The 17500-nt window shown below is 33.6% G+C and overlaps 1 protein-coding gene across 7 annotated transcripts in view; it reads right to left on the bottom strand.

The window, feature by feature from the left end:
* The window catches only part of LOC106867322 (cilia- and flagella-associated protein 65), a 1093663-nt gene that overhangs the window by 308114 nt on the left and 768049 nt on the right, over window positions 1-17500 (bottom strand). For all 7 annotated transcript variants that reach the window (XR_016243317.1, XM_089358289.1, XM_089358292.1 and 4 more), the window contains 3 exons: window positions 14301-14369; window positions 11361-11489; window positions 6860-6944 (listed from right to left, as the gene is read on the bottom strand). Coding sequence is in view for 6 of the 7 variants with exons in the window: in XM_089358289.1 (XP_089214415.1) it covers window positions 6860-6944; window positions 11361-11489; window positions 14301-14369 (283 nt within the window). In the remaining variant the exon portion in view is untranslated. The remainder of the gene's footprint in view (window positions 1-6859; window positions 6945-11360; window positions 11490-14300; window positions 14370-17500) is intronic.

Raw genomic sequence — 17500 nt, 5'->3', positions numbered from 1 at the left:
GGTTATTTTTCACTATAGTTATTATGTTGAGCATCAGTTTGTTCAAAGATGAAGTGGCTCACTCTGCCATGTAATGTTCAGGGAACTGAACAACAGAGTTAGATATCAGAGTAAGACATTTTGTTATCCAATCAATTTCTAAATTCATGGCCAGTGCCAGGGTATTTAGGACCCTAGACAAGCACTGCAGTGAGTCACCCTTCTCCTTGTTATCAGCATTTTCAGAATACAGCCAAATCAGAAGATTATAAAATACAGCGTACAATATTGTACCAATGATTAAGCTGAGGACAAGGCAGTGAGCCGGCAGAAAATGCTTTAAAAAAATGCTTAGTGGCATTTCTTGTGTCCTAACATTCTGCATTCAAATACCTCCAAGGTTAACTTTGCTTTTTGTCCTTTTGGAGTCAATAAAATAAGTACCAGTTGAACACTGGGGTTAATGTAACCAACTTATCCCCATCCCTAAAATTGCTGGCCTTGTGCCAAAATTTAAAATCAATAATTAAGTTGGGGAGGATTCAGTTTTCTGATATTGCTAAAACATTGTTCAAACTACTACAGCAATTCTTTGCTGGCAGTTATGAATGCTAAGTAGATTATCATGTCAGTAGATTAACAATACTGGTAATGAAACATTGGAACAGACTAAGGTTAAGATATTAAAAAATTGTTGTCTTCTTTTTCTAGTGCTTCCGTATTTTACTGCACTAAACAATGACCTTCATTGCTTAAGACTTAGCATCAGCTGTTCCTAAAATATTGATCTTTCTCCTAAGTTTGTAGCAGTGGAGATAGGTATGATGGTACCCTTGGTATGGTTAGAATGATGCATAAAAGATGGACAAAGCTCCTTCCAAAGTTTTATAGATTCATAGGGCTGGTCTCCTTGATTCTCTGGTGTATATACTCTCCCTTGGACAGGACACTGGTTCGTCAAAAGTATACTCATTTTTACTTGTTAAGAGGACTGGAACAATATGAAATGAAGTGTCTTGTTCAAGAACACAATGCTTTGCCTGGTCCAAAAATCAAAACCACAATCTCATGATCATGAGTCCAACATCCTAACCCCAAAGTCCTGCATCTGCATACAGATGTATAACCCAAAACCTAGTATATACAAATATATATATCATACAGGTGTGGCAGTGTAGCAAGAAGTTTGCTACCCAACCACATGGTTCTGGGTTCAGTCCTACTCTGTGGGACCTTGGACGAGTGTCTTCTACTACAGCCTCAGACTGATCAAAGCCATGTGAGCGGATTTGGTGTCATTTCATCCACCTACTTTCTGAGTTGAAATACCGCCAAGGTCCGACTTTGCCTTTCATTCTTTTGGGCTTGGTAAAATAAGTACCAGTTTTGCACTTGGGTCGATGTAATCAATTTACCCTTTCACCCAAACTCGCTGGCCCTGTGCTAACATTTGAAACCAATATCATGGAGCATGCTATCAAGTCATATTTGCTAGAAGTGGATATGGTTTATATTTATGTAGTCATGTGTGTAAAGCAACACCCAAGTAGATCGACCACCTTCAGCGATAGAACTGATGGGATTTACACGTTTAAAATTACATTACAAACAAGCTAAAGAGACATGAAACAATGACAGCATTACGATATTTCATCTAAAGTTGCCAGGACCATTTGTTTCAGACCTCTTAAGCCATTATTAGATTGTCACAGATCTAGTGAAAACTTTATAAAGTGTGAACAATACCTGGAGACTTTTAGCTGCTAAAAGACTTTTGCTTCCGCCATGATATAGGCACTAGCTGTCAGTTTCCCATCTCATAGTTGAATGTCAAACTTTCAGGTGGTAATAGCTTTGTGAATAAATGATGCTCTTACAAAATGGCATATCCATTTACCAATTTTGAAATTTTGTTTTACTTGTCATAAATTACATGCTTTTAGAGAAAACAGCTTCCAGGGCTAATATAATATACTTTCTGTATCGAGTTCTCCCAGGAACATCTAAATAGTTGCTGTATATTCTAAAAATATTGTAGCTAAAATATTGTCTTACATTCTTCAAGATTTGGTTTGATTTTATATCTACTCAGAGTTGATTAGTTACGAGATATATAGCTACTTGAAAATGTCTTCTGTTGATGGTTAACATTTTTCAACCGATTTAGTTCTGAGTTCTAATTCTGTCAGGAAGATTTTGGTTTCTTTTGCTATATTATTTCCCAAAGAGCAATGAAACAAGCACCTTTCATTTTTCAGTGAGATTACACTTACATGCAAATGAAATTAACCTTCAGTTTAACGAAAACAAATAAAGTCGTGATGGCCGGTGACACGTGTAAGGACATTCAAGCAAGATTGTTGCCAGTGCCACTGGACTGGCTCCCATGCAGGTGGCACATAAAATACACTATTTTGAGTGTGGACGTTGCCAGTATCGCCTGACTGGCCTTCGTGCCGGTAAGCACCCACTACACTCTCAGAGTGGTTGGCGTTAGGAAGGGCATCCATCTGTAGAAACTCTGCCAAATCAGATTGGAGCCTGATTCACCAGTCCTCAGTCAAATCGTCCAACCCATGCTAGCATGGAAAGCGGACGTTAAACGATGATGATGATGATGATAAATAATGTGCTAAAGTGGTATCTTCTACATAGATGCATGAATTGCTAGAAATTGCTTCTAGATCCCTTTGAAATCATATTTTACATCTTCAGAAAGGAAGTGCACATTAACTAATGTAGTCTTTGATTGGCTATATTTAAATTATGAGCAGAAACAACAAATAAGTCAAAGTTGGAATGTCTTCAATCATAAATTAGGCCCAAACATAAAAAGAAAACAATAGGATGAATGGGATATTTGATTGTAAGTTTGTACATCAGGGCCAACCTGGGACTAATCAATGACAAGAATTAGTAGATTTTCAAGTCAGCAGAAGTATCTCAATGAGGTTGATTGACTAGCTGCAAATAGTAACCAGATGTTCCTTGAATTGCATCCTGTCTGCCTTAGAAATGAAGGAAGAACATATTTTGTAAATGTAATTTTAGTTATAGCAAAAACGACTGGATGGTCAAGGATGGAATGCCTTTGATGACTAGTCTGCCCTGTCAGCAGTGAGTTTGAGCTATACAATATTTCATTTTTATATGAGTTAGATAAGGATGCTACAAACAGCAGCCACATGACTTTAAAATTCCACTTTGATTTCTCTTAGAATTGAAGAATATATTAGACAATGTTGTCCTAGATGTATAAAAAACATATTCGTTGGTCATGGCTGTGACACCTTACAAGTACTTACATGGACTTATCAGGATCTACATGGACTTACATGGACTTTTCAGGACTTACATGGACTTTTCAGGACTTACATGGACTTTTCAGGACTTACATGGACTTTTCAGGACTTACATGGCTAAACAACATAAATTAACAATAGCATTTTATCTAATTGTCAATGATGAAACATCAACTTGATTATGAGAGGATTTGAACTCAGACTATAGGAGTGTAGGACTAATACCTAACTGTTTCTACTATTCAAATACTCTCATCATGCTTTACTTTGGCTCTCAGCTCCTGATAGAGAAATATGAGTGCCATCATAAATACAGCATGTCTTTGGCATCTAAACCCATCTATCATCAGATCTTACCTCAGCTAATTTCTTCCAGAAACACACAGAGATAAAGTAGGAGGGAAAGAGAGAAGTGTTGGCTGGTATCTCTAGCTGGTTGATTGACTGATTAATGGGCCTCTCCAGCTTGAAGCATGATTATTTAAAGGTAATAGCATAATGCCATACAATAACATGATTTTTAGGAAAACAATTACAAATAACATTTACTAATTTAGATGTATGTCTTTTTTTGATTTCAATCAATAGAATTCCATCATTTTAGGTTCTCTTGTTATCTCAATTCAACATCTCACATTGCCGGTGTAAATTGCTTGCATATATGCATGCATGTATGTAGACTTGTATGTTCTTCTTTTTCTTTTTTTTAATTTACAATAAATTTTGACTGGCCACCTACTTGGTAGCAAGGTTGTGCAGGAAAGCATCTTATTTTGTTCATCATCCTTTAAATCTTAAGAAGAACTTGCAGACCAGTTTAAACCGTGTCAGACCAGTCACATCCATCAACATTTTCATCAAACATTTTCCACAAACATCTTCATCAAACATTTTCATCTAACATTTTTAGCAAACAACTTCATAAAAAATCACCATATCTTCATCACATCTTCATCAGACATCTTCATAAAACATCAAACCCTAATACTAACCGGTCCAAACCAGTTCAAACTGGTTCATACCAGTTCAAACAGATCCAAACCAGTTCAAACTGGTTCAAACCTCGTATGCATGCATGCACATGTGAGGTGCAGTGCTGAAAAGTTCCTAGATTTGGGCAAAAGAAAATACTGGAGGATCAGTTAATTATGATTTTATTCAACATATTCCCCTCTCAGATTCATACACTTATTGCACCTGTCCTTCAATTTCCTAAGCCCTGTAAAAGAACTCAAATGTTTGGCCTCTAGCCAGGTCTTTCATGATACCCTTAAAGCTAGTAACTTCTCAGCTCCACCCCTCATATATATATATATATATATATATATATATATATATATATAAAAACATACATATTTACATATACACATACATACATATGCATATGCATTTATGAATTTTTATGTTTGTGTGTGTGTCTGTGTGTATACATACTTAGATTATTAATAATTAATCACCCCAAAACCAAAGAAAATTCATCAAAATCCTTGAAATCTATCAGGTTTCTAATGATAAAATACAATGCTTACTTCTATCTCATTAATATATGTAATTTACGCTGAATTATTGAATATGTTCTTATAATGAAGATTAAATATATGTTAATATAAGTAACATATCTGTCACAATACTTGTAACTAATAATCTTTATTATCAACTCCAATAAAATTCAGCAAGGTCTGTTTTATGATTTCTGATCCAATCACCAAAATATATTCAAGAAATGTTTATTAATACTCATACATTAATTAGGCTAACATTAACCTAGCTATCAGTATTCTACATGGATGCTGTCGTTTGGTTATTCTGAAATCGATTCTGCTTGTTTATGCCAAAAAATATACACTCACTTTATCGTTCTTTTAACAACTTCAATAAACTTGTTGAAAGTCATGCTTTGCTGATGAAGCCTTAATAATACTGAAACATATTGATTTCCTTAACTGCTGATATAACAAAAATGATATTAAATTAATTGTTAATATGTATCATTATTTCCTACTCACAGCACAATTATCTCTAGCTATCTTTTTAATACTCCAGCATTAAAAAGATAGCTAGACATACACAGCCCCACTACTCAATCGCTGCACTCATCCTACATATAATTAGTATTTTTGTATCCACATATACACACTTTTGTGCTCACAATCCATATCTAATGTCAACACATACATACTTAGTGTCCACATATGAGCACAATCTCTGCTGTTGCTTTCTCTTCTTTTCTATGTGTATCCAACATTTCTGGTCACCATCTTTCTCGGCTCACAACTAATTAAACCACATACTTATTCATTCTCTTTGCCCATTATTACCATGACTCCTTAGTAACAGCACTCTTTCTTTCTTTCTTGTCTCTTTTCTTTATTTTGAAAAAGAGACAATGCTCAAAATGTTAATAATTTTCCTTTTCCCACCATAGGCAATACATTGAATTTACATTCATTGATGTATTACTTATCCCCTTTGTATACAATAATGTTTTAAGTGTATGTTTTATAGAATAACAACTATACGTTAGATTGAGCAGCAATGTAATTGCATGCTCTTTCCAATTCTTTTGTTATAATAGAATCATTTTTACAGCTTATATTAGAATGTGGCAAACCTAGTGAGACAACAAGAAATAATAACATTAACTGAGAAACGTCACCAGATCAACTGAACAAAGATTATTTAATTCCATTTGTCAGATGATATGTATGACTCGTTGTAATAGTAAAAACACCAGCCTTTTCTTTGGTGTTTACACCTCCGTGAATGGGATAAAGTTGATTCTTGAGTATATTGGTATTGTGCAGCTTCAGGAAAAACTAATGTGAACTGGCAAAACTAGATTTTAAAAGAGACATCCTGGAATCTTGCCTCTATTTTAAGATATATAGCTGTAAATATTGACTTCTAATTAGAAAAACTTTATAACAAAAGGCCTCACTACACATGCTAATATGAAAAACAACACAGGTTTAAGGAAGCCGTCTTTGCAATGTGTGTGTGTGTGTGTTTGTGTGTGTGTTAATGTGTGGGTACATGTGAACACTAACACACATCTTTTATCTTTTACTTGAAACAGTTATTTGACTGCAGCCATGCTGGAGCACCGACTTGATGGGTTTAGTCAAACGAATCTACCCTTATATTTATTGAAAGTTTGGTATTTATTCTATTAGTCTCTTTTTGCCAAATCACAAAGTTACATAGATGTAAACAAACCAATACTGGTTGTCAAGTGATGGTGGGAGACAAACTCAAATACAAAGACACATCTATGAAGGACTTATTTCAGTATCTGTCTATCATCATTAGACACATCTATGACAGACTTATTTCAGTATATGTCTATCAAATTTGTCTATCATCATTAGGAGGGGGAGGAGGAGGAGTTTGATATTGAAAACGAGCTCTGTATTTAAGCAACATCAAAATATATCATGTAATCAAATACAGAATATACAAAACTGTAATCAGGGAAAAAGAAATTATATTCTCACAGAAATGCATACATACACACAGACACACGTACATACATACAGAGGTAGACATAAATGCATAAATTCACAGATTCAACAACTAACCAGACAAGATTCTTCATCATTAGCTGGTCCTGTATCAGCCCAGGGCTCCAATTCCATGGTCAGGTCATCAGGAAAAAGGAAGTCCCTAAAAATAAGAATTTGGATTATTTATTATTTAATGATGAACTATCGACACTGATGAAATGATATTTTTAATGAAAAGCATTAGGTTATTTCAAATGGGTGACATCTTTCACTTGCAATGTTCCTTCCTTTCCTGGCATAGGAAGACAAAAAAAAAAAAAAAGGTGAAGTGTTTAGTCTGTGTTTTATGATAGAAAATTTGTGTTGGAAACGTGAACTTCCATGCTTGCTAACTGGTGAACAGAAAACATACATAAATTGACCGTCAACACTACACACTATCCAAAAAATAACCCTGCTAGAAACAGCCCATATCTTATGCAAGACACTATCAATTCAATAGCACAACCCAGATAAAACAATCCACAAACACAAGACAGTAAAATATCAAATAAGATATCAAATAAAATAACCCCCCCCCCCCACAACATGTACTCTGCAGGTTGGATTCTCAAGAGAACACACATTACACAATACAAACACTGATAGAACAAAAGACTGCAACCAAATGAAATAGCAACACAAACTGATGCAGTAGTGAGAAGGATTTGTATTCCACGACCAACAGCAAAACGAAAAAAAAACAAGGGCAAACAATGCCACACATAACTTAGCAACACAGAGGTCTAGGAGTTGATATAGTTGAAATTTGCCAGAGACACTCAAATGTCAAATAATAATAATAATAATAATAATAATAATAATAATAATAATAATAATAATAATAATCCTTTCTAATAAAGGCACAAGGCCTGAAATTTTTGGGGAGGGGACTTGTTGATTACATCGACCCCAGTGCTTCACTGGTTCTTAATTTATCGACTCCAAAAGGATGAAAGACAAAGCTGACCTCTGCAGAATTTAAACCCAGAACATGAAGACAGATGGAATACTGCTCAGCATTTTGCCCTAGTTGCCACCTTTGCTGATAATAATAATATTTCAACAACGAGCCTGTTTTTGTTCAGTTCAAAATAAAAAGTGATAAGAATTCAAAATTATAGAAATTCTGATCTAAAGTATGAATGAGAGCAACCCACATCCATACATTAATGGAATGACATCATCAGTCTCTAAGTTTCAATTTTATAACTGGCAAAAAGAAAAAGACAGAAAAAAAGGAGAGAAAAAAAGGAAAGAAAAAGAAGAGAATATTCAGTCAAACAGTTTTGAGTAAATTTGATGATATTCTCCTGTCAATGATTTTTTGGGACTTCCCAGTACATATACACAGGAAAATGTATACTGTATGAAATATCTGTAGACATATTTCTTTTCAACTAAAACTGGGAAGTGGAAGCAAATTTGGTAATTTTTATTTCCCAAACTTCACATATTCTACATTCCATTCAAGTGTAGGAATTTTGGTTTTCTGACAGGAAGTCTTGAAGTCAAGAATCGAAGTTCTCAACTACTGTTGCTAGTTTCATTGTTTCTTCCTTTCCTGTCAATTTTATCAGCTCTACTTTTAGTTTCTGGCTATATCACAGTTAGTTTTTATTATTGCTCTTTTTCATTCACATTTTTCTGTTATTTCAGCCACTGTTTTATATTCATTGGCTTCTTTAGAGTCAGAAAACAGTTTTGTTAATGTTTTATAGCCATTACTATTTTACATATTTCTTTACCAGATTTTTTCTACTTCTAAGTAGATGTTTTGATATATTGTTTAACTTACATGTTGCTCTTTACCTTTTTACATTCCAGGTACATGTAATCAGTCAATGTCATATTTTCAGTAGTGTAATCTAAATGTCATTAGTTTTCTTATTTTTCTATCTGGTTCCCTTGTTCATTTATTTAGTGTCCAGGTCAGAGAATTATAAGTAAACTTATTACTATTGTTAGACCACTGATGCCTACTTCTACATTTGGCTGTTTTAAGTGTAGATCTAACGAGTCAATAATATTTTTCCTGATTTTTTTTTTCTCTCATTTGTATGCTTGTTCTCTTGCGTCTAGTTTGTTGATCGCTAAGTATTCGTAAGTCTGAGTCTGGACTACTTCTCTTATCTTGATGCAAAACAGAATCTGAAATAACAGACAGTAGTGAAGAGGAAAGAGAAACCACAAAATAGTGAAAAAGCTAAAATTAATTAGTCTTTGTAATTTATTATCGTTTTTTCAGAGTTGTCTTGATGCAGTTTTATCAGAATCTCATACCAACTTTCTACTAACCCCTTGTACTGTCTGTAGCACTATTTTTAGCTGTTTGTCATCAACAGCACAAGGTCATAGCCCCATGCTCCTATGGTGGTGGTAGTGGTATTGGGGGGGGGGGATTATTTCAAACAATCATATGGCTGTAAATATCAATTGCTAATTGAAAAAATCATAACATAATCCATAGTGTAAAAACAAGAGTGGTCTAAGCTTCCAAGGCGGTCTTCTAATAATGTTTCCAGCATGTGGATCATAAAAATGTTAGCGATGAGCAAAGTAACAGCAATAATGAGCAGATTCATTAAGCAGGCAGTGAGTCATCCTTCAGCATTTTTATCTGATTCCAGTTTAGTTTAACATGTTGTCTAATGGTGTTACATCCAAGCAGAAACTGAATAAGGCGGTGAGCTGGCAGAGTGGTTAGTGTGCCGGACGAAATGCTTAGAGGTATTTCATTTGCCTTTACGTTCTGAGTTCAAACTCCGCCGAGGTCGACATTGCCTTTCATCCTTTCGGGGTCGATAAATTAAGTACCAGTTATGCACTGGGTCAATGTAATCGACTTAATCCCTTTGTCTGTCCTTGTTTGTCCCCTCTATGTTTAGCCCCTTGTGGGCAATAAAGAAATAGGAAACTGAAAGAGGAGAAGAGACCCCTATTCAAATATTGTTCCTTTACTAGAAACTAGGTGATTTTTATATCTCTTTTTATTTTGTTTTTTTTTCTTGTCTGTATCTGCAGGATTATCTGCCATTTACTCATCAAATATTTAATGCATTGTTGGTGTTACCTTACTTACTCATTGTCAGTGTTTCCAAAATCCACATGTAGGTAACATAAGCAGAAAATTTCTATGCATGCTCAGACCTCTCTGTCTCATACTACTGTTTCAGTTATAATTATGGTTTTGTCAATCAGTAATTGATAAAATCAATCACTGATTGATAATCAGAACAATAATCAGAACAATAGCAGGTGAAAAAGCACTCATGCTGGTGTTGCATAAAAGCACCCAGTACACTCCATAAAGTGGTTGGTATTAGGAAGGGCATCTAGCCATAGAAACCATGTATAAACAGACATGGAACATAAACAGCCCTTCAGCTGGTCAGCTCTTGTCAAACTGTCCAGCCCATACCAGCATGGAAAACGGACGTTAAATGATGATCAGTTGCAATACATTTTTCCATCTTCTGAAATCAAGTAGTGCTTTTCCAAGTTTTATCTCTCCTCCACAATATTACAACAACCGTCACATTATGAATTGTAAGGAAGCAGGACACGAGTTTGAATATTGTACAGATTGCTGTTTCTTTAGTCTTGGGTACTAAAGAGCAATAGGGTTTTTTTGATTATGCAAAATCATCTGAGAATCCATAGAAAAAAATCATTAAAATGTTAGAAGGGATAAATCTAGAGCGAAATAACTTATGACTAATCAAAAATACATATTGGCACAAGCAATATCAGTCTTCATCATCATCATCATTTAACATCCATTTTCCATGCTGATGGCATGGAATGAATTTATGGTAATCCCAACACTGTCATTTGTCAACTAGTTCTGTGATGTCTACTGACACCCCAGGTAATGCATGTATGTGTGTGTATATATATATATATATATATATATAGGTGAGAAAGTTGGTTTGTGAAAGCACGTGGTTGGATGTATAAAAGATAATAAGAGTGAAAAAACTACAGAAGGCTTGTGTTACATGGTTAAAGTATATATTTAAATTATGTCAGAAAAAATGTTATAAAATCTTTTTGGTATATAAACATTGTATTTTGAGAAATAACCGGTTTTGTGTTGTCTTTTCAAATTTCTCTACTATATATATATATATATATATATATATATATATATATATATATATATATATACATACACATATATATATGTGTGTATATATGTATGTATGTGTATATGTATATATATATAGTATTTGTTGGTATTTCTTCTTTATGGACAAAAATAATTTAATACCTTAGGTAGAATATTATTACTGTGTATATTAACTACATTCTATATTTATCTGTATATATATATATATATATATATATATATATATATATATATATATATATATATACACATACACACACACATGTGTATATATGTTCATGCATGTATATGCATAGTTTTATCTATACACGTTTCCATACAGATGATGTTTATCTGTCGGTAAGCCAACAGTTTGTGCTTCTTCTTTTGTTTTATGTTGCATGTCCGTGTTTGAACTTAACTTACCATTCAGCTGGAATGATACCATCATTCTGGAACTTAATGATGAACTCTGAAGAGGGACTTCCAAGTGCAGCTGCAGCGAAGTCGAAATCAACAATAGCTTCAGTTTCAAAATTTGGAAATTTGTCTGTTCTGTGAATACAAGGAAAATGAGATGTACACATCAAACTCTCAGTAAACTTCATATAAGCAAGCATATTTGATCATCTTGATATTTTGCACCAATAATATCCAAGAACCCATCTATCCATTCGTTCATTCATTTATTCATTCAACCATCCATCCACTGAAGAATCAACAGACACTTTTTTTTATATTGTTTGTTTTTCTGATTAATTTCCTTTTCAGCATTTCTGTCTATTCTTTAAACTAATGAAGGTCAGAAATATCAACATTAATGATTACAAACCAAAATTAGAAATGCTTGTTTGTTTTTTTATAAATTGTTTTTGCTTTGTTTTCTTCGTACATTACTGGATCTTAAAATATCACAAATCTTAAGAGCTTTTAATATCATATTAAAAACATGTAGTTTGAAGTGTAATGTAGAATTTCATAAAAAGATATAAAATGAACTTTTTTATCTTTTACTTGTTTGTCATTGGATTGTGGCCATAGTGGAGCATTGCTTTATAGGGTTTAGTTAAATAAATCGACCCAAGTACTTTTATTGTTTTTCAGTCTGGTTTTTATTCTATCTGTTGCTTTTATTGAACACTAAGTTACAGGGATGTAAACAAACCAACACTGGTTGTCAAGCAGTGGTGGAACATGAATATATGCAAATCTGTGCATGCACACACACTCACGCACACATACACACACACACACACACACAAACACACACACACGTAAATAGATAGATAGATACATATATACATACATAACACAAGGACACACTAGAAGAAGGAGACCAAGGACGACATATGTTGATGCCCTAGGGACAGACACTGGTCTCTGAGAGACACAGCACACGGCAGCGATGATGAGGGGCAAAGACCACTGAAGAGAACTCATCCATGGATCTCGGGAATTTTACCCACCCTAGATATATATATGCATATTTATGTATATATATGTGTGTGTGTATATATGTATATATATATATATATATATATATATATATATATATATATATATATATATATATATATATATATACATGCTTCTTTCAGTTTTTGTTTTTGAAATCCACTTACAAAGCTTTGGTGAGTCTAGAGCTATAGCAGAAAACACTTGGCCAACATGCTACATAAAACCATGTAGTTGGGAAACAAATTTCATACCATGCAGCCATGCTTGCACCTTAGTTAGTGTCCACATACATGTTGTTATAGTGTAATAGTAACTGAATTTCTTTCAATCATTGACAACTATAGTTATTTGTAATGCAACATGCATATAAATAGTAACAATTATGCAAGAGAATGTTTTAAAACAACCTTCTGACTTTATTATTATATCCGTTTTTAAAACAAGCTTCAGATTTTGATGTTTTGAATATCAGAGGCTTGGAAACTGCAATTTATTTTTTGGATTTAAAATAAAAGTACTAAATTAGAAATTTATAGAAGTTAGTGGATTTATAGCTACATTCATTTTTTGTAACAAATATAGTTTGTTTACATTTGAAGTTTATGAATTCATTTTATTTCCAATTGAAAGCAGCAGTTATTTTATTCTTTACTTTTTTTATTCTGTTTAACTTTCGGAAAATGTTGTTGTTTCAATTTCAATTTATTAATGAAGGAAATGAGTTTACAATTTCAAGCAAGATAAATATATTGGCACTGTACTGCCCAACATCAAATACTCTCCACAATAATTTATTCTGAATTAGACTAAATTTATTCAAATTCAAGGATTGTCTCTACTGCCTTTCTTAACCATTTCGATACCAACCTGACTGAAAACACCTCTAGCTCTGCAGTATAAATGTCTTGTTCTCAAAACTTCTGAATCAAAATCTTCCACCAAACCTTAGTCACAGTTTATGTTCCTAACACTATCTTAATGCTAACGAAGTTATTTTACTAAATTCTTTGTTATACCTAAAATAATTAAAAGAAACACAGACCATCTCAAAAGAAATACAGTAACGAAAGGGTTAATCAGAATCTAATGATGGCACATGGTTTAGTAGTTATGGTACTTGGCTCATGATCATTAGGTCATGAGTTCAATATTTGGCAGGGCATTGTGTCCTTGAGCAAGGCACTTTATTTCACATTGCTCCAGTTCTCTTATCTAGCAAAAATTAGTTCTACCTGTAATTCAAAAGAGCCAACCTTGTCACACTCTGTGTCATGCTTAATCTCCCTGTGGTTATGTATGTCTGTGGATTATTCAGCCATTTACACATTAATTTCACGAGAAGGCTGTTCCATTGATTGGATCAACTGGAATCCTTGTTTTTGTAACTGATGGAGTGCCAGTCAAATCAGAATGTATCACATGGTTCAATATTGTATGGGAGAATTTGATGGGAAGTTGTGAAAGCCCATTATATACATATCTGAACTTGTGTGTGTGTGTGTGTGTGTGTGTGTGTGTGTGTAAAGATAGTTAGGTATGTGAGTAGGTAGGTAGGTCGGTAGGTAGATAGATAGATGTGGATATGCTTATTCCTCAGGACAACCAAATGACCAAGTGTTTCTGCTATTTTCAACGGGTAGTCTTACAATATTTGCATTTACACCTATCACTCTCTCCTGTTAGAAATGAACCAATGGTCGTCCAGCTGGAAATTGCCAACCACTGCCGCTTTTGTTCAACTATTCACAAAATATAAAAGTTAATATATCAACTCACCACTACTTGACAGATAGTTTATTTTCTCTTTGGAATAATCGGTAGCATAGTTGCCTAGCAACAAAGCCATTAATATTGGTGGCAGAGAAGAGTGGGGGGGGGGGGAAGGAAAATAAAAACAATGTGAATTACGTTTTTTGGTTTTCTGCAGAGAAGTTGAGTTCCCGGTAAGATGGATCCGAGTGCAAATAAGAATTGAAGCTTAAATAAATAAATAAATAAATAAATAAATAAATAGATAAATGAATAAAAGAAATAATAAGAAATATTACACAGCATCAATAAGAAAAGGTACATAAAATTTACAAAGGTGTATTTTACAAGCAAGCTGATATGGTTTTCATTGAGAATTTTATGAAAAATATTGCTTTTCTCTGCAACACTACAAATTATCAATATCAATATTTCTAAGCATGATACATGGGATATTGCAATATTCATGCATTTTCCCAGGTGTATCACGTGTGTAAGTGAAGTAAATTAGTTTTAACTGATAAATGAAATTTCACTAAACTATATTCTTGGCCAAAATGATAATACTTGCTCACCACTAGATATCATTGAAATATTCACTTCTAACATAAATATCGGTTTTTCTCATGAGATATGACTGAAATGCTACTAGGTTATATGAAGTTTATAATACGACCTATACAGTCTTAATAAACACATTATACTAAAGTGCTTATCGCAGTGTGTATCATTACTAAAGATTCAACAAATTCTTCGCGAAAAGATGAGTGAAAGCGACAGAGAGTGAATAAGTTACACCATCCACATCTTCGTTTGAAAGAATTTTGAAGTTAAACACCAATAGATGTAATTAAAAACTTTCTTAGACTAATCCACCCTTACTTTGATCTAATACATTCGCTGAGAGCTCTTATCTTGAAGACAGGGTCACACAGTACGATAGTAGTTAATAACTAAAGAGGAGATCAAAAGAATAAACAAGAAACTGAAATATCTCTCAAGAAGTATTAATATTATTACTATTATTAATAATTCTTAATAATCAAGAATTACTAATACTATTAATGTAGTTTCACTTTTGATTTGATTTTTGTAAATTTAAGTTTAAATAATAGTGAATATGAACCAGGGCGACTTAGTAGCATTATGGACCCCTGTGCAAATCAAGACACTGGGACTGTAGTATTTACCTATTGACAGCAGGCCACATCAAACATAGTTTAGAACTGGGCCCTTAGACCTGAGAGGCCAGTGGGCAACAGCCCAGTATGCCATGCTTAAACGTTGTACTACCTTCAACCGTTTCTTATCAGACCAAAGTTTGGTATTTACAGTCGTCATGACAACAGTAGTTAGCCAGTGTAGGTTGAATCACCACCTACACTACATCATTTCAAACTGTATCGCTTTTCATAATATTATGGTTCTTAAGCAATTTGCTTGAATGCAGCATCATTATTTCGTTAAAAGCTACATAACATTAAGTACTTCATTAAAAATCATATTGTCATATTTTAATAAAATATACATTATACTCTTTCATTATAAATATTATGCTTCTGTAATGTACATTAAAATGTACATTACAGTACATCATTAAAAGTCACAATACTGTATTTAATTAAAAATTATACTATTGTATTCTATTAAAATGCATACTAAAATATTTCACTATAAAGCTAATTATAGCATTTTATTGTTAAGGACACAGAAATATTTTATGGAAAATCTAAGTGTTTCAACTTGAAATTCCAATATGACTTGAACACTAACAGTCACATTGCCTAATATACTGGACTAACATAAAACCCAATCCATTGACCAACTTGCTTGAAATAGCAGCCAAATTCCCTCAGATCACACATTAGCACCTTGTATATCTAGTGTGGTACTAGATGTGCATGAATAAAGGATGAAATGCCTTTCATCCTATACTTCCTCGATCAGAGCTGACTTGGAAATAATACAATAAACACACATACACCCCAATAAGGCATGTAATTTATGAATCTCTCTTGAAGGCAATTATTTGTATAATGTAAAATAGCCAACTCTACATGTTATGCTTTGATCCTAAATCCAGTATAATGTTATTGCATCCCTTTCTTTGTCCATTTATCACATCCTCAATGTTCTGCAGGGTCAAGGAACAGGAGAATCAAATGGGTGTCTCTCTCTCTCTGCTTGTGACTAAAATAGTTAGACCCCTAAAACAGATACTGAATGCACAATACATGCGACCAGGTCATACTCACTTGCTAGTGACAGTCATGCTTTGGTAAATGCAGTTATTATCAATAATATAATACACTAACTTTTTGTTTTTGTGCGTACCTGTTGTGTGCGTCACACTTCTTTGAAGTGGCAAAGCAAGAGAGGAAGAGAGAGAGGAAGTAAGAGAGAAAGAGAGAGGGAGTGAGATAGTGTGAGAGCGAAAGAAAGAGAAAGTGAGAGAGTGAGAGAAAGAGAGAGAGTGAGAGAAAGAGAGAGAGTGAAAGAGACATCAGAGGTGACAGCGTACGTTTTGTGCTTCTAAATGTTTCAGAGAGGAAGTAAAACAGAAAGAAAGAGAGTGGAGTGAGAGAGAAAGTTGAAGAGCATAGGCTCGAAGTGTAAAAGACTTTCTTACTTCCCAAGCATTAAACTAATACATCTGTTTGTTGTTTATACACCCATCTTCTTCTTTTGTGTTTTTCGTAAATTCTCATTATATATATATACATATATTAATTAATAATAATAAAATGACAATAAAAGAACAAGACCTCGATATTATGAAAGTAGAGAAATTTATATATATAGTCTAGGACAATCGTTAAGTTGTCATAATCACACCGCCAGCATCACCACTACCTCCAAGACCGTCATATATATATATATATATATATATATATATATATATATATATATATATATATATATACAAGAATAAGGGCAGGGAATCGTCAATTAATAATAGAATTAACAATTAACAATTTTGCCAAGTAGTTCAGTATGAAAAAACCTTTATCGGTAAAACCATTTATCATCATAAATATACAGGGATTAGCATTGAGTTGCTTCTCCAACATACTGAAAATTTAGAAATAGCAGTCAAAGAACTACTGATTCTAAACTATAAATTTTTCTCTAAACGGATGGCGATATTTATGGCACACTTTGGGGTGAGATGCCTGAACTCACTGGCCGATGAATTCGTAAGTGCCTTTCTTATCGTTGATTTTTGGTGTCGCATGGCCAAGAATTACCGTGAATTTTTTTAGAGACACTTTCAAATTTATCAGAATATTTGGACTGAAGATTGGAATAGTGAAATTTTCACTCGCTTAACCATGAAACGATTCGTATCCAATCAACTA

The sequence above is a fragment of the Octopus bimaculoides genome, chromosome 10, assembly GCF_046866305.1.
Source record: "Octopus bimaculoides isolate indiv1 chromosome 10, ASM4686630v1, whole genome shotgun sequence".
NCBI lineage: Eukaryota > Metazoa > Mollusca > Cephalopoda > Octopoda > Octopodidae > Octopus > Octopus bimaculoides.
This window is presented reverse-complemented; position numbering and strand designations above follow the sequence as displayed.